At 44.8% G+C, this 24,137-nt stretch overlaps 1 protein-coding gene across 1 annotated transcript in view; it reads right to left on the bottom strand.

Moving 5' to 3' along the window:
- The window catches only part of LOC133531391 (trypsin-like), a 30,773-nt gene extending 6,964 nt beyond the window's left edge, over positions 1-23,809 (bottom strand). Inside the window, exons 1-8 of the mRNA XM_061869591.1 lie at positions 23,675-23,809; positions 22,753-22,856; positions 15,392-15,489; positions 11,754-11,887; positions 9,652-9,803; positions 8,345-8,454; positions 7,620-7,772; positions 5,957-6,086 (exon numbers count right to left, since the gene is read on the bottom strand). Coding sequence (XP_061725575.1) covers positions 5,957-6,086; positions 7,620-7,772; positions 8,345-8,454; positions 9,652-9,803; positions 11,754-11,887; positions 15,392-15,489; positions 22,753-22,856; positions 23,675-23,732 — 939 coding nt within the window. The 5' untranslated portion in view covers positions 23,733-23,809. The remainder of the gene's footprint in view (positions 1-5,956; positions 6,087-7,619; positions 7,773-8,344; positions 8,455-9,651; positions 9,804-11,753; positions 11,888-15,391; positions 15,490-22,752; positions 22,857-23,674) is intronic.
- Positions 23,810-24,137: the final 328 nt, after the last annotated feature.

Raw genomic sequence — 24,137 nt, 5'->3', positions numbered from 1 at the left:
CTGCGAAAACCGAAATTCGCAAATTGCAGGGATCTTTCTCTTTTACTCTCACTAAGACGTAACCCCCCCCAAGTAAGACGTAACGAAAAAACCCCAACACCGGAGGGAGACGGAGCAGCTTCGGCTGTACCGGGAACCTCCACCCAACACACCACACCACAGGGTCAAGGAGCTGTTTCGACAGTTCCTCCCTCCTTAACACGTGCCTACAGGGAGGCACAAGCAACCCTGGCAGGCAACAACACACACGATGGTGGAGCTGTTCCGACAGTTCCGCCACACACCACACCACACAAAACACACACACACCGTGGCGGCGCAGTCTCGACAGTACCGCCATGCAAGGGACAGTCCGCACCAGGTGGGAGAGCCGCCGGGAAACCGAAGGCACGTAAACCTGATGCGTTGACGCCCAAAGCAGCAGGCCCGGTGCTCCAGAGTACTGCGCCTCCACTACCGACACCGGGGACATCCAAGGGTGCCATACCGAAGGGAGGGAAACCCCCCGCCAAGGTAAAGCGCACCCAGCCCCTACTACCAACACCGGGGACATCCACGGGTACCATTCCAACGGGAGGGAAACCCCCCGTATCGGAAAAGCGTACCCGGCCCCTACCTCCAGCACCGGGGACATCCAGGGGTGCTGTGCCAACAGGGGGAAAACCCCCTGTTACGGAGCAGGACCCGGTGATTGAACCGGTGCAGGTGGTGTTGGACCCTATCTCTGCCCAGCTGGAGGCTGGCTGGACCGTACACGAGTCCAGGAAGGCGCGGAAGCGAAAGCCCGGTAAACGGGCTGAACTTCCTGTGCCCCCGCCTCCACCTGTTACAGCCGCGGCTAAGCCGCACAAGCGTAACAGGAAGCAACGGCAGAGATACAGAAGGGCCCAAGCGGCCCTGAACAACACCGCCCCGGAGCCCCAACAAGGCGCCCCTGGAAAGGATGGGGAGCGGGCAGCAGCTGGCCCACCAGCAGCAAACCGCGCCCCCCTCCAGGGGAAAGGGGCGAAAGGAACCAGGGCCGAGGGTGGGAGTAACCAAGGGGCCCGGTCGTCTGCCAAGAGGGCTCGTCTTGACGAGACCATATCTCCCAGGGGCGAGCCTAAGAGGCAGAAGACTGGACCGCGAGGTGAAACCCCCCATGCCGACTATGCGGAGGCTGCAAAGGCGGACCTACTGATGGCAGTGACCACTGCCACCTCGGGACACCTGAGCCCGCAACAGTCGGAGGAGGTCCAGAGGCAACTGCTAGCCCTGCTCTCACAGGAGGCAAAGCAGCCGACCGAAAGCCTTCCCGCGGGACCGATCTTCAGGGGCAAGCCTACCTGGGCTAATGGCTCCTTGAGATTGTGGTGCGAGGATCAGGCTACGCTAGCATGGCTCAAGCGCAGCGTGGCCACCATCACCCTCGATAAGGGGGAGAAGGTGGTGGTCAGGCGCCTCAGCGAGGTGCCAAAGCGAGTACGATGCGGCATCCTGTTCCCGGGCGTCTGGAAGGACTTTGGCGAAGTAGGCCGAGCCCTTCGGTACCAGAACCCGTGGGCGGAAATAGACCGCTGGCTACTCAACCGGCGCGAGGTGCAGGGAACGGAAACGTTCGCTGTCGTCAGCGTGCCGGAGACAGTGGTGCAACCCTTGGTGGACCGCGGGCGCCGACTTGGCTTTATGCTGGGGTCGGTGTACGTGAAGTTCGAGGGGGCACGAGGAAAATTCAGGGAGCAGCCGCCCCCTGTTAGCACTGTCGCCACTGGTGGCGAAGCCGCTGCACCGTCCGAGCCCATGGACACTTCCGGGGCGACGCAGGAACCCATGGACGAAGTCCAGGTGCCTGAGTCGCAAGCTCCAGCGCAACCTCCCTCCGTCTCCGAGGAGAACGAAGAAGAACTTCTTCGTGACTCCTCGGAGAGTGAGGGGGAATGCGCGCAGGGGCTAGGGAAGTTGGCCATCGACAAGGAGGAGGAGGAGCCGATGTCGGCGGAGGAGGGTGATCCTTGTGAAGGAACTCCCTTCGCCCATTGGTAAATTCCTCCAAGCCAACCTCCACCACAGCGAAACGGCGACGGCGCAGATCCGGAAGTGGTTGGAGGACAACACAACAGCCGTAATTCTGATCCAGGAGCCGTGGGTCAGAAGGGGCTCTGTCTGCGGACTCCGCAACTTAGGAGGTAAGCTAACAGTCTACTCGGGCCCGGACAACCCCCGGGCTTGCATCTACACAACCAATAACATACATGCGCAACCTCTAACGAGCTTCTGTTCCAGAGACCTGTGCGCTATAAAACTGCACGGGGCGCAAGACTTCAGCCTGCAGGAGGTGGTAGTAGCCTCTGTGTATATGCCGGAGGCTGAAGAACCACCACCGCACGACATGGCAAGGCTGGTCAACTACTGTGAAGAGGCAGGGCTCGAGCTCATCGTGGCCACCGACTCGAACGCGCATCACCCCCTATGGGGGATGGAAGCAGGTAACGAGAGAGGTAAGAAGCTCGTCGAGTACCTATTCACTACAAACCTCAACCTCCTTAACACAGGTTCAGAACCGACATTTGTAAACAGACGCAGCAGGACAATCATTGACCTGACCCTAGCAACCGAAAAAGCATCGAGACTAATCTCGGGCTGGCATGTATCGAAGGAGGTATCGTGCTCAGACCACAGGTGGATTCGATTTGACATTCAGGTAGAAACACGAGCAGCAGTGCCCAGGCGGAACCCACGCAAGATGAATCGTGACCTTTACACGGTGCGATTGTCTACAACATTGAAACAGCTGGAGGGTCCCCTTAGAATAGAAGGCACAGCGGGCATAGAGGAACAGGTAAGCATTCTCACGAGCACCATTCTGGATTGCTACCATCAAGCATGCCCCCTATCGACCCCACCGACCAGAAGCAGAGGGAAAAACAACTGGTGGGGACCTGAGCTGGAGAGACTCAGGGGCAAGATGAGGAGGCAACTGAACAGAGCTATGAACACAGGCGCTGACGAGGACTGGGACAACTATAAGTCCACCAAGGCCAAATACAAAAAACGTCTCAGGTACAGAAGCACAAACTCTTGGCGCAAATTCTGTACAGACATCGAGACCACCACGCAGGCCAACAGGGTAAGGAAGGTCCTCTCCACCAACTCGACCATAACCTTAGGATCCCTGCGTAAGCCAGACAACTCTCTCACAAACTCACCGGAGGAGGCGGAACGGGTCCTAGTGCAAACGCACTTCCCGGACTGCGTGATATCGCACCCAGTAAGTTGGAACGAGAGGGAGACAACCACCCCGACGGAAGGCGAGTGGCTACAGACTTATGAGGTAATCAGCCCGCAGCGCACGCAGTGGGCCCTAAACAGCTTTGACTCTTTCAAATCTCCAGGTATGGATGGGATCTTCCCTGCGCTTCTTAAATGGGGCGGGAAGCATCTCACTCTGAAGCTGACCATCGTTCTGCGCGCCTGTCTGGCACACAGATACGTGCCGAAGCAATGGAGGGAGGTCAAGGTTATCTTCATACCGAAACCAGGTAAAAGCGACTACTCGGACCCCAAATCCTTCAGGCCCATCAGTCTGACCTCTTTCATGCTGAAAACTTTAGAGAGGTTGTGTGACAGGTACCTTAGGGAGAGGGTGCTAATTAATGTGCCCTTGCATCCAAACCAACATGCCTATAGCCCTGGCAAATCTACAGAATCGGCACTTCATGCAGTGGTAAGTAAGATTGAGGTGGCGATCAAGAACAGATCCATGTGTTTAGGAACCTTCATAGACATAGAAGGGGCTTTCGACAGGACCAGGTTCAGCAGCATTACAGCAGCACTGGTAAGACATGGCGCGAATGCAGTTATGACAGAATGGATAAACAACATGTTGAGCCAGCGAACCATCAAACTCGGGACGGGCGAAACACAACAAGCATTAGTGGCAAAAGGATGCCCCCAAGGAGGAGTCCTATCACCACTACTATGGAACCTGGTGGTGAATGACCTGATCACCACACTAAACAACAATCACTATTACACAATCGGCTATGCTGACGACATAGTGATACTGACGAGCGGCAATCATTCAGGTACGGTATGCGATGTTACCCGCTCTGCACTAGCCATCGTGGAGCGCTGGTGTATTAACAACGAACTCTCAGTCAATCCCAACAAAACTGAGCTGGTTATGTTCACCAACAAACGCAACTTGGGAAACTTCTGCCTTCCCAAACTGTTCAACACTGAACTCCAACTATCTGCAGAGGTAAAGTATTTAGGGGTAATACTTGACAGCAAATTGAATTGGAGTAATCACTTAAACGGCAAAATTGACAAAGCCACAGTCGTATTCTGGCAATGTCGTAGAATGGTGGGTAGAACCTGGGGGCTAACCCCCAAGATAACTCTATGGCTTTACCAGGCAGTCATACGACCAATAATAAGCTACGGTGCAATAGTCTGGTGGCCACGCACCAAACTATCCACAGTTGAAGCTAAACTACAACGACTCCAGAGGTTGGCCTGTTTGGCGACTACGGGCTGCATGAGGACAACACCAACCGCGGCCCTGGAAGCTTTACTGGGCCTGCCGCCGCTGCACCTCTTTATACAACAGGAAGCGCTAGCTTCGGCGGTACGTCTCAAAAAATCGAATCTCTGGAGACCACCCAGGGTACCACACACCGAGATCCTCTACGAGGCGATAGGTAAGGAACCGCTAATAGAAGCGGTGACTGACAGGATACCCAGGCAATACATCTTCGACAAGAAATACAAGATACAGTTACACGAAGAACCTCGTGAAGGACTTAACCCGAGAGAGCTGAGAATCTTCACGGATGGATCAAAGACAAGGTCAGGCACTGGCGCGGGAGTATTCTCAGAGGACCTAAACATACATATCTCAACACCACTAGGCGCCCACAACACAGTCTTCCAGGCGGAATGTATGGGCATCATAATGGCAGCACACGCAATCGTCTCAAGGAAAGTAGAGGACTACCCCATCCGCATACTCTCTGACAGTCGGTCAGTACTACAAGCTCTGCAAAGTTATACTTTGACCTCAGGGCTAATCTACGAATGCCACAAGGCTCTGTCAGAGGTAAGCACCACCACCAGCGTAACTCTGCAGTGGATTAAGGGACACAGCAACTCGCGAGGGAACGATGCAGCCGACATATTGGCGAGAGGTGGCTCGGAACTGAGGGTGGCAGGACCGGAGCCAATCGTACCTCTGCCTTATGCCTGGCTCCGGAACATGCTGAGATGCAACACCAAGGTAAAACACCAACAGTACTGGTCTAACCTAGGCACGTGCAGGCAGGCGAAGGAGGCCCTCCCGACAATCGACCCCGGTTTGTCGAGGAGGCTGAGACAGCTGAAGAGGCCACAGCTCCGGCTTTTGACTGGGGCCATAACCGGCCACGCCCCACTAAACAAACACCTATTAACCCTACGTGTTACAGATAGCCCCCTCTGCAGAGCGTGCATGGAGGAGGAGGAGACAGCCGCCCACGTCATTCTTGAATGCCCAGGGGTGGCAGAATACCGGGCACAATACCTCGGTTCCCCGGGGTCTCTCCCAGAAGTCGTCGGCAACATCAAGGGTCTGCTAGGCTTCCTGGTAGAGTTGGGTTGGCAGGAGTAGTGCCGTCAACCCACCATCACGCAAAATAGGCGCGAATTGCGACGTCGAGTTGCGGAAACCCAGCCCGCGAATACGAATACGAATACGAATACTAAGACGTAATTGGAGTGTCAGAGAAAAATGTCCGCAATTGACGAACTTCGATTTTCGCGGTTATAGCCTGAACAGCAAAGGAGTTTGACATGAACCCAGTGTGGTGAGCAGGAATTGAGAGTTTGGGAACACGAGATGTATGCAGCTCACAACCGGGACGGGGTGTCTCAAACAGGAACCAATTTCTTTGATATTCAGGAGCAGAAGGCTCAAACAAGATCTTATATGTTAGATTACCTTCTGCAGGACGTCTAGAACCTCTCCCAAACTTTTGTTGTGTCCCCAGCCCGTGGCGGAGGCGCGTGAGTCGTCCACTGTCTCGTCGATGTGGAGGCAGGCTGGGATCGCGTTAGGGCCTAAAATTATCCTGGAATTCAGAAAATAAATATTGAAAAACATTTTTACACGAGCTTTCAGCCTGCTGTACTTAAGGCAGTAAATTTGCTACTACTCAAAAAGACACGACCGGTCTGGCCTAGTGGGTAGTGACCACGTAGTAGAGCCGATGGTCCTGGGTTTGAATCCCAGTAAGGTGTGTGATGAGCACAGGCATTTGTCCCTGATGTTTTCTTTGTATTTAAGTATTTGTATATAAATATATAATCGTTGTCTGAGTACCCACAACAGAAGCCTTCTTGAGCTCACCGTGGGACTTAGACAATTTGTGTAAGAAGGTCTCTATAATATTAAAAAAACGAGACTTAAACTCAAGTACATTGTTTTGTTTTTAAATTCAGTAGACGCTCGGTAATCCAGCACTGGTTTTTTTTTATTGTATGTAAATATAAGTTTTATATAGAAAACATATTTTAATCAATAAAATCCTCTGGAGTTGCAGGTGTACATAGGCTACGGAGACTGCTTACCATCAGGCAGGCCGTATGCTTGTTTGCCACCGACGTAGTATAAAAAAAAATAAAAAAAATAATAATGGCAACATATTGGATCTCACTCATTATTATTATGTTTAACATGTAAAACGTTTTGGTTGCGGAAGAGGAAAACTATGCTTTTACGAAAATTTTATTTACTTTAGATTGCTTCTTGCTTTAATATAATACTTATCTTGTTAATAATATTGCCTCTCATTAACTTCCTCAAAGTCAGTAATGTGTTATTTAAAGCATTATTTTCAACTGCCCATCAAGATTGAAGCGAAACGAAATCACACAAACAAAGCATCCGCTCTGTAATCCGACGTTCGGCGTTGTTACTGCCGAATTACTGCGCCGGATTGACGAGAGCTGGATTACTGAGTGCCTACTGTAACTATACCGTCTCCATACCAGCAACCCTGGAGCCAGTTGGTTTATCAGCGGCAGATGGCAAAAGGCCCGACGGCTGCTCGCCCGTACCTTGGTTCCTGGGGCGGCCCCTGGCGTGGGATGTAACATGCGTTGATACGCTGGCCCCATCTCATGTCCGGCGCTCTGCCAGGAAGCCGGGGACGGCAGCAGACGACGCCCAAATTGCCAAGTGTCGCAAATATACATTTTTAAAAAGTAATTATGTATTGGCGGCACTTGCGATTGAAACTTTCGGTCCTTGGTCGTCCGACACCAAGAAACTAGTAAAAGAAATTTCTACTAAACTAGTCTGGGTGTCTGGCGACCTACGAGCTGGCGCTTTTTTCGCACAAAAACTTAGCCTCACTGTGCAAAGAGGGAACGCGGCCAGTGTCCTGGGAACAATGCCTCAGGCTAATTTAGGCTTAGTTTTTTGATAATATAGCTATTAATTGTTGTATGTTAAATTAAATACGTTATTAAAAAAAATTAAACCTATACCTAACTATTAAATTTAAAAAAACCCAAACGCATTATGCCAACACTATGCTGGTCTTTACCACATTGACATTATTTCGTGGTAATTTTGATCTAAGATGACATTCACAACTCACGGTGTCTCAGTCTCCAGCAGAGCGATGTCATGGTATTTGGTAGGCGCCTTGTATTGAGGATGTTTGATAATTCGCTTGACGCGATGCTCGCGGTGCGAGGGAACGTCTTCCGTCATGCGGAGCAGGCCTACCTTCACAGATGTTACTGCCCCACTGTGAAATAGTAAGTCAATTTGTACAAATGTCAAATGAGATTTCTACACCTGTATGGACCCAGTGGGAAATTATGATCATAATTTTTGTCTCATTCATACAATATCACCATCGTATCTCTCTATCATTTTGAGTTACTGTACCTATTTACTGTTTTGTTTTCTGTATTAAATAAATAATAAGTAAAATAAACAGCCTTAATTAATTCTCTACAATATTACACAAAAAAAAATATGTTCAAAAAGGTATAAAATATATGCGTCAATTCTCTCACAGCATGGCATCAAAACACGTCTGTCCACCATAAGCCAACATCGATTGCTATCTTAGTTTGGCTATGTTATGCGTAGAGGTGATGAAAGTTTGGAGAAAGTGCTAGGGCTCTGAAAAGTGGAAGGCGAAAGATCGCAGCCCCCCCCCCCCCAACTAGATGGTCCGACCAAGTTAAGTAGGCCACCTCAAGCAAACTCCAACCGGTGAGGGCGACGGGAGGTCAAGACCAATGGAGACAAATCTCAGTAATTAGGGACCGACAAAGAAGAAGAAAAGGTATGACACCAACACAAACTTACATTTTCGGTACATATGTGCAGTGTCCGGCCGTCAGAATGAAGTTCTCACTGATTATGGTACCGCCGCATACTGTTGAGGTTGAGGAGCCGTCCCCGAAGATCAGCAACGCCTGCAATGAAACATGACATGCAAGCTACAATACAACATTTCGTAGGTACAGTCAGCTGAAGAGTTAGGATACCCTCTGCGAACAAATTTCTATTCAGGGGGGTCACCTCTCTGCAGCTGTCTGTTGTTATTGAGTGGTGGCCGACCGGTAGGTCGTCCCAGATAACGCTGGGGAGACACTGTAGAAGCGGATTTGCGTCAGCTTCAGGTCGAAAGTAAAATTGGCAGAAAGCGGATCGGGAAAAGTGGCGTTCTCTCGTTTCGGAGGCCAACTCTCTTTGGGTCGCTGAGGCATATTAGTTATTTAGTTTTTGACTTTTGTCCTATAACAACATCCCACAGGTGCAGAGGAGCCATAAGCTCATCACGCCTATTTATTTCCAGCACTATCTCTGTCTAAAGGGGCTCACTGATTACCAGTTCGCCGGACGATATCGGCATGTTAGTTATTCGCAAAAACTGACAATCGCGAATAACTTACAGGCTGATATCGTCCGGCGAACTGGTAATCAGTGGGCCCCTTTGCTCCAGCTACTACTAGTATCGGTTACTGATAAATTGTTGATAGCATTAGAAGGGAGCCTTACTTCTGTTCTGTGCCTACAACTTCCGCGCTCATTGTAAGTCTGCATCAGACCAGACTGGATGCAAGTGGCACGCGGCGCGGCGTGGCGCTCGCGAGTGGCAATTCAAGGCCGTTCATACATTTGGTAGAGCACAATGTATTGGCTCCTCTACACGATGCGATGGTTAAAACGCAACTACACGATATAGTTCTGGAATGGGCCATGTGTAGATGCGTACTGCCTTTAATGTGCGGACGAAAAACCAACACCATGGCCATCCCATCGTCATCCCTCCGTGCCATAACTCCTCCGACACAACTGTGCTCTCCACACGCTGGCCCTCTTAGTGGGCCAGTATGATGGCCCATCGTGTAGAGGTCATATGAATAACCTTAATTTGCGGCTCGTCGCTTATAGTCCGCGGCCTGAGTAAGAGGGGAATGTTACCATGTGTGGGAACTCGTCCTGCTTCGTATCCTTCCCTCCGACGATCAGCTCGTCCACGTTGTGCGAGCAGTAGTTGCCTCAGCTCTTCTTGCCCGTGTAATCCACGCCGCGCTCACACCCGCACACCAGCTCCTCGCATTACTCTATGCATGCGATCAGAGCGCCCAGTACTAGCGCTAGCTTACCATGTGCGGAAACTCGTCCCGCTTCGCATCCTTCCCTCCGACGATCAGCTCGTCCGCGTTGTGCAAGCAGTAGTTGCCGCGGCTCTTCTTGCCCGTGTAGTCCACGCCGCGCTCGCACGGGTACACTAGTTTCTCTTGGTATTCTATGCATTCTGGAAATTTTAAAACAGATCTTACAAAACAGAACACTACTGGATTACAATATCGATGGAGTAACGTCAGCTAGTATGATTCTAGGCAATAAAGGCTTACTGATAAAGAGCGGATAAGTTAAGGCCGTCCCCCGCTCATATAACAATGACAATAACAGCTGGTGGGGACCGGAGTTGGAACGAATGAGAACAAAAATGAGAAGGTTACTTAACAGAGCAATGAACGCAAGACCTGAAGAGGACTGGGACAGGTACAAAACAGACTACAAAAAAAGACTAAGATACAGAAAATCAGCCACATGGCGGAACTTCTGCGACAACATATCCACAGTAACTCAAGCAAACAGAACAAGGAAAATCCTTGCAGACCAACCAAGACAACTACTGGGTACCCTGAGGAGACAAGATAATAGTACCACCAGCAGCCCAGCTGAGACAGAAAGGCTACTGGTGGAGACCCACTTCCCAGGATGCAAAGTAGTAAATGAGCAAGATCCAGAACAGGATACAATGAACTATAATCCAACTGAAAGCGAATGGAGAACAGCAGAATGTATAACAGAACATAACAAAACGACCTGGGCGGTAAATAGTTTTGATAACTTTAAATCGCCGGGAACAGACGGAATTTACTAAAATGGGGTGGACATACATTAATCAAACATCTATCCAATTTACTGTACAGCTGTATAGTCTTTAGATATATACCACAGAAATGGAGGGAAGTGAAATTTTCCTCCCAAAGTCAGGCAAAACCGATTATTCGGATCCCAAGTCGATCAGACCAATCAGCCTTACATCCTTCATGCTTAAAACACTAGAAAGACTATGTGACAGAGAACTGAAGGATACGGCCCTAAACAACATAGAAATCCATCCAAACCAACACGCACACAGTCAAGGGAAATCAACTGACTCAGCTCTCCATGCTGTAGTAAGCAACATAGAGAATGCGCTAGCAAGGAAGAACTCATGCCTAGGCAAGTAGGCACCTTCATCGACATAGAAGGTGCCTTTGACAAGACAAACTTTAGCAGCATTCAGCAAGCATTACAAAGACATAGAACCAATCCACTCGTAACCGAATGGATAATGAATATGCTAAGACAGAGAATAATAAGACTATCCGAAAACCAAACTCATCAAGCACTAGTCATGAGAGGATGCCCCCAGGGAGGAGTACTCTCACCACTGCTTTGGAACCTGGTGGTGAACGAATTGATAACAAAATAAACAACAAACACTTTATGACTATAGGGTATGCAGATGACTTAGTAATACTAATCAGCGGCCTAGTAATAAACACACTGTGTGATCTCACACAGACAGCACCGAAAATAGTAGCGAAATGGTGCAAGGAGAATGACCTATCGGTAAACCTAAATAAGACTGACATAATTCTCTTCACACACAAACGAAAACTGGGTACATACGAACTGCCAACCATTTTTGGCACAAAATTGTCACTTTCAAAGGATGTAAAATACCTAGGCATAATCCTGGATGATAGACTGAACTGGAACAAACAAATAATACTTTTCTGTTATACAATAGTTGTTGTAGTAACTGGCGCAAACGCGTGCGACGGATTTTATATACACAATGGCACCCGCATGCCTGCACCCGCTCCGTGCACCCGCGCCAGCTAGCGGACGCCTTTATAGACAGCGATGCGCACTGGCAGGGCAAGAACAACATTTTATGTGGACAAGGTCCATTTAGCGAGGCCCTCTAGTGGCGCAAGAAATAACGAAAATTTTTACGCTGTGAGATGATATACTTATTTAAGGCGCGTGGCCCCTCAGACCGCGAGGCCGTAGGCAGTGACCCACGTCGCTCACGCCTAACGCCGCCTCTGGCGATGCGATTTTTTTTCAGGTATTCTGTTATTCTGTGGCAGTGGTGCATATGATAGGGAAGTGATGCATGGATACATTACATAACACGTACTGTCAAAAGCCTTCCTCCCAGTTTTGGCCGCGGTATATTTCTGAGGCACGGGGGCACACTTGCCATCGCCGATGGCTCCAGGAATCAGTTCTTTGTAGTCAGCAACGGGGGGTGTGTACTCCGTGGTGGTGGACCTATAAATATATAGTACGTGTCATCCACGATGACGCGCAGATTTGTCAAATCTAACGTTGAATAACGTGACAATACGAGTTACGACACGCGTCTTCGTGAATGACACGACTTATAATTATACCATGCACAAATAAAACAAGAAAACGGACAATCTATTTTCAACGCCGTCTGTTGACCAGAGGCCTGGTCCACAGATCAGTTCGCCTGAGGATTACCAGTTTGGACCCGGGTATGTCCTTAAACTACGTCCAAAAGAGAGCTATGGGTATTATTAATGTCATCTCGCTTTGTGTGGTAGGACACAGCACAGCGGATGTCATTCCAGATCTAGAGCAGAGCCCAACTGGGGAAGTACCTCCACCTTACAGAAAACCGCAGCCAAATAACACTAGACCCTACTCATAGTGTCGTGTTCCTGCCAGTGAGTAAGGTTGCCAGAGCTCAACGAGGGTGCGGAGTGTTAGTATTGGCAACGCGCATGTAACTCCTCTGGAGTTGCAGACGTCCATAGGCTACGGAGACTGCTTACCACCAGGTGGGCCGTATGCTTGTTTGCCACCGACGTAGTATTTAAAAAAAAAAAAGCCTTTCAGTCAATCGTAAAAGGTCACACACTAACAGTTCCATTTCAGGTAATATGAACCGAGATGCGGCCGCCTGACGATTCCGGTCATCGTCGACAGATATAGGCCGGACAGTCCGTGGTTTTGGGGCGAAAACTGACAACTCCCAACGTAGTTGCAGATGTAGTCAGACCATCGCTAATGTGTGTAGACGAATTAATCGACATTCATGCCAATATCATTTCTTCCTATTCGCAATTCTACACAGTCTGAATTCCTCACAGTAAGTATTCAACCACATTCGTTATTGTGCACAGTTATTATTTGTGTACAGTAGCGATTCAGCCTTTTCGCAATTCTGCACAATCTGAATTCTACACAACTGCATTTCACCACAGTCGCTACTGTGCACAGTCTTTATTTGTGCACATTAGCGATTCTCCCTGTTCGCAATCTCGCACAATCTTAATTCTACGCAATATCATTTAATCGCATTAATAGTTTATTTTTTCGTTTTTAGTCGATATATTTAGTCAACTGTAATTTTTTGGGTTTGATGGTACCTCAAAAGTTTAAATATAGTCAAGTACAAGTCAGACTCGTGCATGAAGGGTTCCATACCACTAGAAAGTGGTCAAGAGCATGTCGGGCCATGCTTAGTTGTAGGGTTCCGTGGTTTTCCGACAGTCATAGTAAGTGATTCCGATTTAAAGTGAACTATTTGATATATGCTATTGAGATTACATACTAAAAAAATCCTACGTTATGACGGGTATCATATTACAAATTATTTTCTGACCTAAAAACCTTCCTAATACCTCACACATCAAGGTTTTTATGGAATAAAATACCTCCTGCCCTATAACATATTACCCTAAAAAAATCATTTGCCACTTTTTATTTTACCACTTCCGCACGTTTAATATACAAGGTGTTACAAACTGTCAAAAAGTGATAAAGATAGACAGTCGCGTGCATCCTTAAGTGCAACCTTAAGTGGGTCACAAATTTATGCACGCGACCGTACCTACTGAACCACTTTCACTATGGGACCAACCCCGTAAATGTCAAAAAAATATCGACCTCACACAAAACATCGATATTCGATCGATTAAAATGTATTTCAACGGCTATAAGTTTTGGTTAATTTCGTGGTTGGTCCCATAGTGGAAATTGTTTAGTACGTCCATCATCTATATATTTTTTGGCAGTTTGTATCATGAATAAAATAACACCTAGGTACTGTACCGGGTGTCTCATTTCAATTGGTCAGTAAGAGAAACTTTTCACTTATATTTTTCAGTAGTCACACTACTATGTTTTCTAATCTACTTTCAGTACCTATGGGAAAGTCTGAAATTTAAAAAAAAACATACGAAGATCTATTTTTAGGAACCATGTCTTCGACTTTAACCTCAAGAAAAACTGCATTTTAAAAAAGTCGACACTGGTTTATTCAAACATTACAAAAAAAAGGTACAAAAATAAATTGCCTAGGCCTTTAATTTAATTGCCGGCTTCTTAGATGTGCTCCGTCCGAAACGAAATGTTTGAAGCCTAAAATACCGAACAGAATGACAATATTTCAATGCATGCTTGAGAAAATGATATTGCGTAGAATTAAGATTGTGCGAGATTGCGAACAGGGAGAATCGCTAATGTGCACAAATAAAGACTGTGCACAGTAGCGACTGTGGTGAAATGCAGTTGTGTAGAATTCAGATTGTGCAGAATTGCGAAAAGGCTGAATCGCTACTGTACACAAATAATGACTGTGCACAATAGCAAATGTGGTTAAATACTTACTGTGAGGAATTTAGACTGTGTAGAATTGCGAATAGGAAGAAATGATATTGGCATGAATGTCGATTAATTCGTGTAGACTAGCCTGGAACCGGTCGCCCGATAGGAACAGAGACTGCAGGCGTATTGGTAATGGGGACCCTTAAGCTTCGAAAAAAATTGATAGAACTAATTAATAGAAAATGTCTATACAAAACCGCGTACCTCCAATATAATATTTTTACATGACATGACATTTTCAGTTTGTTTGTTTTATAGGGAACGTGCATGAACTGTAGGAGGCAGCACAGGAGCCGTCAGATTTTTGGCGCGAGGCGTAAATGTGATTTTTATTGTTCCGATGTAGCCTACAAGATGGCAGAACCTACTATGCACAAGAAAACACGTGACGTGTAAATGTACATGTTTATAGTTCCGATTCAGGCCACAAGATGGCAGACCCTCCAAAGCGCACGGTCCCTTGCGTCATGCATGCGTCCCACTGATATAACGATATTATGGGCTTTCGACCCTTGAATCCGCATCGCTGGAACCGGCCATATTTACCGGACAGTCATATTGTATACCGGATGAAAGGTGTGGTGGCTACTCGGTTGTCGGTCCCGCCGATGTGACGATCAGTGCAGCAGATTATGGGCTCTCAACCCCTGAATCTGCATCGCTGGAACCGGCCATATTTACCAGAAAATCATATTTACTGGATGATCATATTGTATACCAGATGAAAGTTGTGGTGGCCACTTGGTTGTCGGTCCCGCTGATATGACGATCAGTGCAGCAGATTATTGGTTCTCAACCCCTGAATCTGCATCGCTGGAACCGGCCATATTTACCAGAAAATCATATTTACTGGATGAACATATTGTATACCAGATGAAAGTTGTGGTGGCCACTTGGTTGTCGGTCCCGCTGATATGAGGATCAGTGCAGCAGATTATGGGTTCTCAACCCCTGAATCTGCATCGCTGGAACCGGCCATATTTACCGGACAATCATATTTACTGGATGATCATATTGTATACCAGATGAAAGGTGTGGTGGCCACTTGGTTGTCGGTCCCGCTGATATGACGATCAGTGCAGCAGATTATGGGCTCTCAACCCCTGAATCCGCATCGCTGGAGTTAATCATATTTACCGGATGAAAGGTGTGGTGGCCACAAAGCGGTCCTCGGCCCCGCCGATATTACGATCAGTGCAGCATATTATAGGTTCATGACCTCTGAATCCGCATCGCTGGAAAAAAATACAAAAAAATTAGGTCCTATGATATACCTATGAGATAAAAATATAATACAAGGTGTTATTTTTGATATAAAATCGGAATAAAGTAGCAAATAGGACTTGTTTTGTTTAAACTAAAATACCCACAGCCTTAGTACAAACTACGTAAAATAGTAGGATTAATTACAGGACATAACACACTAAACAAACACCTACACAATATGGGAAAACAGACAGCCCCATGTGCAGAGCGTGCATGGAAAAAGAGCAAACAACAAAACACATTCTCCTAGACTGCAAGCAGATAACAAAAATTTAATTATAGTTTACGTCAAATATATAAAGAGAAATAAGTATTCAAAAGTTTTTTTTGAATAAAATCTTTCTCCATGATATAAAAAAGTTGATCAGCCGATTATCATAATGTTACCATTTTCCTTTAGAATTATAAACAGACTACCTACTGAGCTAAGAGCTCTTAAGTTTTGTTAACCTCTTGTGTCTCCTAGTTCCTAACAACCAACATTTGTACGGAAATTTCCCAAAGGCTATATTTATAGATACTCGAGTAATTTTCCTTGTAGGTATGCGAATGATCTGTGATGGCGCTACTGCGCCAATTTCCCTTTCGGCATAAAATTTTCCCACATTAAAACTCTAAGATGATAACAATAGAAATTGCATAGCTCTCATACTGTCGATTTCGTACGGCACCGAGCTATGGGGCGGAGCCGCTGACTGGCCTCGGGTGTTCTCATTACAAAGACGAGCCGTACGCGCAATAGCATGTGTTTCTGATGACGTCTCTGCTCGCCATTATTTCACAGAATACAGTATACTAACACTACCCTGTGTACTTATTCAGCAAATAGCGATATTTACCTACGCCAACACGAACAAATTTACTGTGAAACAGGTAAATCCAAATCGCCATCTGCGTAGCAACAAGAACGCGGGCTGCCTCGCATCTGTGCCACATAAGTTAGCGAAAAGAGGACGATCAGCCTATGTACTTGGCCCACGTATATACAACCACCTACCTAAAAGTATCAAGGATGCACCTTCCTTCCATACTTTTAAAAGTAGATTAAAATATTGGTTACTAAAATCACCGTTTTACGACATAGACGAATATTTTTCTAGAGAAATTGTAAATGTACCTAAATAAAATTAACTGTAATAAATAAAAACAATTATGACATATAAATTTAATGTATAATGTACTTAAAGGTACACTGTATTGAATTGATATAAAAAAAAATATGTAAACTCGACCTGTAACCTAATGTTATTAATAAATTTTCATTTTCATTTTCATTATTCATATCTAAAAAACCCCGTTTTCGTCACTGACTCACTCACTCACTCATGATCATCAAAACCCTTAGGGTACTTCCTGAAGTCCTAGGAAGCTGAAATTTGGTATGAACAGGGGTTGAAGTTTGTATGGGGACTTAGAGAAGAAGATGGAAACAATATTTAAGTAAGTAAGTAAGTAAATATTCTTTATTGCACCACAAAGAAGACAAATTAAAAAAAAAACAGATTTACAATGCAAAGAAAGGTAGCAACAGGCGGTCTTATCGCTATATATATTATTGTTCCCGTTATTATTGTGTATTTATCTTAGTGTCTTTTCATACAATTTTGTATGGCAGCATTGTTTCATTTATAGCGTCCTCTAAATGATGTTTAATTGCTCCAAATTTTGCGTATATTGGTATAAAAAAAACCTTTGTCGAAAAGGAATTTTCATAACTTTATATTTTTGGACCACCCTATTATCGAACCTACCCCAAAAAAACACGGAAATCGGTTTAGAAATAACAGATGGACATACGAAACAATGTTTGCCTAGCAGGCCAATTCAAACGTACACTGGTGTGATGTGATGTCATTTAGTTATCCTGCATTTCGCTCGTACTCCGTACATGTATTGGCGGACGATTAAATAAAATGTTTCATATATCATTCGTGCATTCTGATGTCAGTGTACGTTCGAAATTAGCCTGTAAATTGTAACGGAGATGCTTTTTAGGGTTCCGTACCCAAAGGGTCAAACGGGACCCTATTACTGAGACTCCGCTGCGCTGTCCGTCCGTCCGTCCGTCTGTCACCAGGCTGTATCTCATGAACCGTGATAGTTAGCCAGTTGAAATTTCTACAGATTATGTATTTCTGTTGCCGCTATAACAACAAATACTAAAAACAGAATAAAATAAATAATTTTTCCCAATCTCGAGGTTCTCATCCAATCACCGAAGTTAAGCAACGTCGGGCGGGGTCAATACTTGGATGGGTGACCGTTTTTTTATTGATAATGGTACGGAACCCTTCCTGTGCGAGTCCGACTCGCACTTAGCCGGTTTTTTTTATACCACGACGGTCGCAAACAGGCAAACGGCTCACCTGATGGTAATCAGTCTCCGCAGCCTATGGACGCCTGCAACTCCTGAGGTATTACATGCGCGTTGCCGACTCTATAAGAACCTGTACACTCCTTTTATGAAGAACCCCATACTGTAGACCCTCGGGAAAACCTCGGAAGGGAGCTTATTCTACAGCCGGAGCGTACGCGGGGAGAAATTCCTCTTAAACCGCACAGTACGCGACCATTTAGGTTCTAGAGTGTGAGGCTGAACACCCTGCCGACGGCGAGCGGTGCGGTGATAGAAAGTGGCCGTTGGCATCATGTCAAATAATTCTTCAGAGCACAGCCCATTGTACAAGCGGTAGAATACACACAAGGAGGCAAAGTCTCTCCTTAGACTTAAAGGGTTCAATACCGCTTGTGAGTTTAGGATTGTCGATGATTCGTACAGCGCGCCCTTGGACTGAGTCGAAGGGACCAAGCTGGCATCTAGGTGCTCCAAAGGTGGCAGCAGTACTCCATATGGAGTCTGACTTGCGATTTGCTTCGTTCGTGTCAGTTTGTTTGGTTTTGGTCTTTTCAGTATTTTTTCCTCCTCAAAGTCCTCGAGTAATAGAAGGAGTTTCATTATCTTAAATTTAGCGAGGCGATCCAAATTAAAAGACTCTAGCATAATGTTATTAAGACATTGAACCCGAGAAAGCGCAACGCAACGTATAAGCAACCTACAGCAAGACAAGTTACCCCAGGTCGACCCCTACGCCAAGCAATATAAAGGTAACGTTCGGATTCCCGACCGCAGCTGCACTGCTGCTAGAGTATTTGTAGCGCGATATTACTGCCGCTGACTGCATAAGGCCACGTTCACACGGCGACTATTCGATTCGATATTTTCTCGCATACGGTTTCATCGTATACGGGACGGCCATTCACACGGTGCGAGGTCCACTCGGTTTTTTCACGTATGCGGTCTCCCCGTATACGTGACAGCCGTTCACACGGCGTCTATTATCTGCCACCCCATCATCAGTCGTTGAGTGCACGCCGACATGGATCCCCGTATTCCTCCATTATGACCTTAGCAAACGACGTTCCAAACACAACTGCCGGCTACCTACCCCGCGCGCGTCTCGTATACGAGAAATCAGTTTGTCCGTGTGAACGAACTAACGTAAACACAAGCGCCACTGAGCATCGCGTTCGATAAAATCGTTCCGACAATCTCGCGTTCCCGGTGCCAAGACCCTACGGTATACGGTAAAAAAAATTACTCGAATACAAGATTTTCTCGTATAGACGCCATGTGATCGATTTTCAGGGTTTGCCATACAAAGTTTGCTGCCACTACGATATTCGATAAAATCTCGTAGACGATAAACGGGAAAAATGACGCCGTGTGAACGTAGCCTAACAGTCATACATGCCGGTTGCGATAAATTTATATAAAATTTGATGTTTCCTGCAGTCATGTAGCGCTGCAATACTGTGCAGTCGATACTGAATTACTGCCGCAAATGTCAAAACTGGTGCTGCTTGCTGCCCGCAATTGTCACTCTGCAATACTGCGGCAGTAGTGCAGTGGCCTCAGATCATAGAATCTTATATCTATGGCAGCGGCGGTCGGGAATACGAACGTTACCCTTAATGGGAATACATTTACGCACGGTGTGTGGGACTCGCCGCTCCTTTCCCCTCTCCTGGCAAGAGGGGGGAAGAATTTGGGCCTACCCACTAAACCCACTCCGGCGTTTCACCCTCATTGCCATTTGTGAGGGCGCACTGGGATCGATGACATTCCACCACGGCGCCCTCCGGCAGCCCTGGTTTATCGTCAGGGCACTCTCATAATGGAGGGGATGATCCCCCTCCCCCCGATGAAGTCTATGGGGCCGTGCAGTGCACTGGCCCTACTAGGGCTCGAGGCGAGCATGGGCTCTCCGCCTTCGACCCTGCCGCCTGCGACGGAGAGGAGGCGCATCAGCAGATGCTTCTCGCTCCCTCTCCGGCTTCTCATTCTGCGAAAGATGGAGGAATGCCTTGGAGGATAGCCGTTATGGAAATTTTAATTAACCCCTGCGACTGATGGATGGTGACCGCCCATACTAACGTAAGTGGAAACTCACTCCTAGAACATGTAAGCTCTTTACGGACGCCAAGTTCTTGTGGCAGTGCAGTTATCAAATCTGACCATTACAACCGAAAGGCGAGGGACGGGTAGAGCATGATTAGGAAGATACACCAAACAGTGCCAACGGACCTTTTTTTCAGTAAACGACCTCAAAATTGTATCATTGGGCCGTCCCAATATGCAACAAAAACAAAAAAAAAGCAAAAAAAAACATACAAAAACTCTGAGCATTTTAAGCCAGTCAGGACTTATATTGGTTTATTTTATTATATTGGTTGTCTAAATACCACACAGCAAAGTAGCAAGCTGTTCAACTGATGTGGGTTTATACAAATATGCGGCCCCTGACTGGTAATCTACCTGCTGCTAACAGCTACAGAATGGAAATGGAAGATAAAATACTCCCCTTTACATTTCCAAACGCCCACGGTCAATCGGTCATCCCCTGAATGGTAAAAGTATAACCACCCCCGCCTTCGTCGGCAAAAGGACCATCAAAGCTTCATTCTGTAGTGTTCTATCTCTACAGGATTTCGTAATTTGATCCGCTAAATCACATTTTCTATATCGAATACCTTTCCTAAAATATTAACAGGAGATTTATAATAAATCGTCAGAATCGTCATGGATGATTTCTATGTATTTATAAATATGTATATATTATATATATCGTTGTCTAAGTACCCGCAACAAAAGCCTTATTGAGCTTACCGTAGGACTTAGTCAATTTGTGTAATATTTTTCTCTGTCATTCTAATTACGTCTTAGTAAGAGTAAAAGAGAAAGATCCTCACAATATGCGATTTTCAAATGTGATGTTTATTGTTCCAATGTAGCCCACAAGATGGCAGAACCTACTATGCACAAGAAAACACGTGACGTGTAAATTTACATGTTTATTGTTCCGATTCAGGCCAAAAGATGGCAGACCCTCCAACGCGCACGGTCCCTTCTATGTACATACATAGTTATGTGTCGAACCGTAAACTGTGACGGCATACAATTTTTAAAGAGCGTTTTGGGCGCGAAAGCATGTGTCAAAATATATTTTGTTAATTTAACATATTTAAAGCCGTTTTTAGTGTAAAAGTTAAATTTTAGGGCAACGTTTGGTCAATATAGAATGTATTACAAGCGTTTCAAAAAATTGGAAACAACCCTATTAGGTAAATATCGTCCTTCCGAATGTTACTAAAAAAATATCAAAAATAAAACTAACAACCAATCTATCTCAACGGGTCGCATAAAAAATACTTAATAACGAATTTATACATGTAAATTAATTAAAAACCAGTCTCTATGTTTTTTACTGATATTCGTAACCCGTTTGATTATTTTTTTTTTGTTTTGGTGCTTACCATTTGGGACGATTATTTGCTAACATTTTAGCTCTTTGGCATTTAAAATAAAGATTTAGATTTAAAAAAAAACGATCCTACATATATAATGTGGTCCGATGGCATTCATTTGCTAATTCAGTGTTAAGTATTATTTCAGTAGATATATTTACCTACTTTACGCAACAATAAGTACCTACTTTGTACTGAGAGGGTAGATAGATATGTATACCGGGTGTTTCCTGTACCAGGAGCAATGAATTAAACTGTAGGCTGTACTCCTCAAACTCACCAAATTTTGTCACTTTTAAAAATAACTTATGTTTTAATTTTTATTAGTTTAGTTTAGTTTATTTATTAACCATAATATAACATGATCATTAATATTATAGGACATTATAGGACATTATTACACACAAATTGACTAAGTCCCACAGTAAGCTCAATAAGGCTTGTGTTGAGGGTACTTAGACAACGATATATATAATATATAAATATTTATAAATACTTAAATACATAGAAAACACCCATGACTCAGGAACAAATATCCATGCTCATCACACGAATAAATGCCCTTACCAGGATTTGAACCCGGGACCATCAGCTTCGTAGGCAGGGTCACTACCCACTAGGCCAAACCGGTCGTCAAATGGTAAGTCAGTACATGTCATTTACAATCATTACATGGTAAGTCAGTATTTCACAATATTCTACACTATGAATTTACTATACGAAGTAAATACGATTAATAATATTAAAAATCTATCTACACACGTCAAGTATTTGTTTTTGTGTGTATTGACATATCAAATATTTATTTAATTGTAATTATAGCAAATTATGAATTTTTTACATTTAATTTTATTTTTGACATTATGTTATTCTATTTGTACTCTTCACTTTTTTTTACACGGCGACGACTTCGGTAAGGTCTTTTATTCTTCTCTCCATTTACATATTACGTCCAGAAGATCTTCAGCGATTTGGTGCACCAAGTTTCGACAACCGGTCTGACCTAGTGGGTAGCGACCCTGCCTATGAAGCCGGTGGTCCCGGGTTCAAATCCTGGTAAGGGCATTTATTCGTGTGATGAGCACAGATATTTGTTCCTGAGTCATGGGTGTTTTCTATGTATTTAAGTATTTATATATCATTGTCTAAGTACCCAAAACACAAGCCTTCTTGAGCTTACTGTGGGACTTAGTCAATTTGTGTAATAATGACCTATAATATTAAAAATATATATATATATTTAAAAAAAAAAATTAAAAAAGTACGCTCTCAAAACTGTCCGACCGTCACCCGTACGGACTACGTGCCCGAACCATCGGAGTCTGGCGGCTTTCATTTCTCGAATTAGGTTCGGCTCAGACAATAGAAAAAATCGAAGAATAAAATAGAAGGAAGGAAGGGTGCATGATAGTTAATGGTAAACAAACCTTCGCACTTCTCAATTTCCATCGATCTGCCAAAACGGACGGACAACCGTTAGCGAGTATGCAGACACCTGAGACGCCATCATGGCTGCAGCTGTCTCCTAGACCTGTAATCATGCAATAAATTAAGGTTTACTGTATTTATCTATAACAAATTTCATTTAAAATAACAGTATTCATAATGGATATTATACGGTGGTGTTACTATAACTGGCTTTAATCTAAAATAGGCCCTAAAGAGGCTGTCAATACCTAAAGCGCGCACATTGTTTATTTGTATCGGAGTAAATGAGATAGCACTGTCGCATGTTACTGGGCCTGGGCAAGGGAATAATAAGAAAAATATTTAAATAAAAAAAAGTGGATTATTAGTGTAATATTTTACTTAATAGCGGTTTAGATATAAATATTTTGAAATTGTGATTTTAATTGCAGACCCATAAGTCAAAACAATAAAGACATAAAACCGTTTAATTGTGATTTTAAGACCAATCTTTGCAATTATTTTCTATCGAGCCGATTTCGTTCAATCATGTATCGAGTACAACCACGGTCTTTGAAATATAATTAATATGAACATATATTTTTCTTACTTGACTAAAACAAATAGTCTTTCTTAAAAAACTGTTTAAGTAACATTAATTTCGAGGACATTGGGTGTTGACAGCCTCTTAAGGCATTCCGCATTGTACCAAGGATGCTGGTGGCATTTCCTCGCTGTATCGCAAAGCTGATACGCTGTCCGAGTGGGCCGATTTAACTTGCAAGATTTGACCCGTACACTCATACATAATTAAGATAAAGATATTTTATTTTCCAAGTAGGCATATTATAATACGCTTATGAATGTAAAATAAAGCTCGTGAAATAATTGTTCAAAAACGAAAAAGTGACCCTTGTATTTATTATCTATTCCAAAGCATACCTTGCGTTAATCCATGTCCCAAACACAGACACAAACACACAAGATACAACACTAACATGTTAACAAGACTAGTTGCGCGCGCGCAGGATCTTGTGCGACTGACCTCACGCCAGGATACAGGCCTTTTGGAAGATGATGTTGTTCTGTCCATTAATAGGGTTCCGTAACCTTAGAATTTATTCTACTCCAGCATTTTCAATTAAATGCCTGTTGCTGTTTTATGGTACCCTCCTGATAAAACCTGCGTTGCGGATTTGAATTTGTCAATAAAAATTGGATTTATTATGGATTTATTATGAATATGGATATAAAACTAATTTATTGACAAGTTAATAAAAAAAATTATATAAGTAATACAATTAACTAAACTAAAACTACTATATAAAACTAAAAATCTAATTCTAAAATGGGCCCCCGTGGCAAGGTACCGAGGATGCTGGCAGCATTTCCTCGCTGGATTGCT

The sequence above is a fragment of the Cydia pomonella genome, chromosome 25 (genome assembly GCF_033807575.1).
Source record: "Cydia pomonella isolate Wapato2018A chromosome 25, ilCydPomo1, whole genome shotgun sequence".
Lineage (NCBI taxonomy): Eukaryota > Metazoa > Arthropoda > Insecta > Lepidoptera > Tortricidae > Cydia > Cydia pomonella.
The sequence above is the reverse complement of the archived record's forward strand: the minus strand, read 5'-3'. Positions and strand labels throughout refer to the sequence as shown.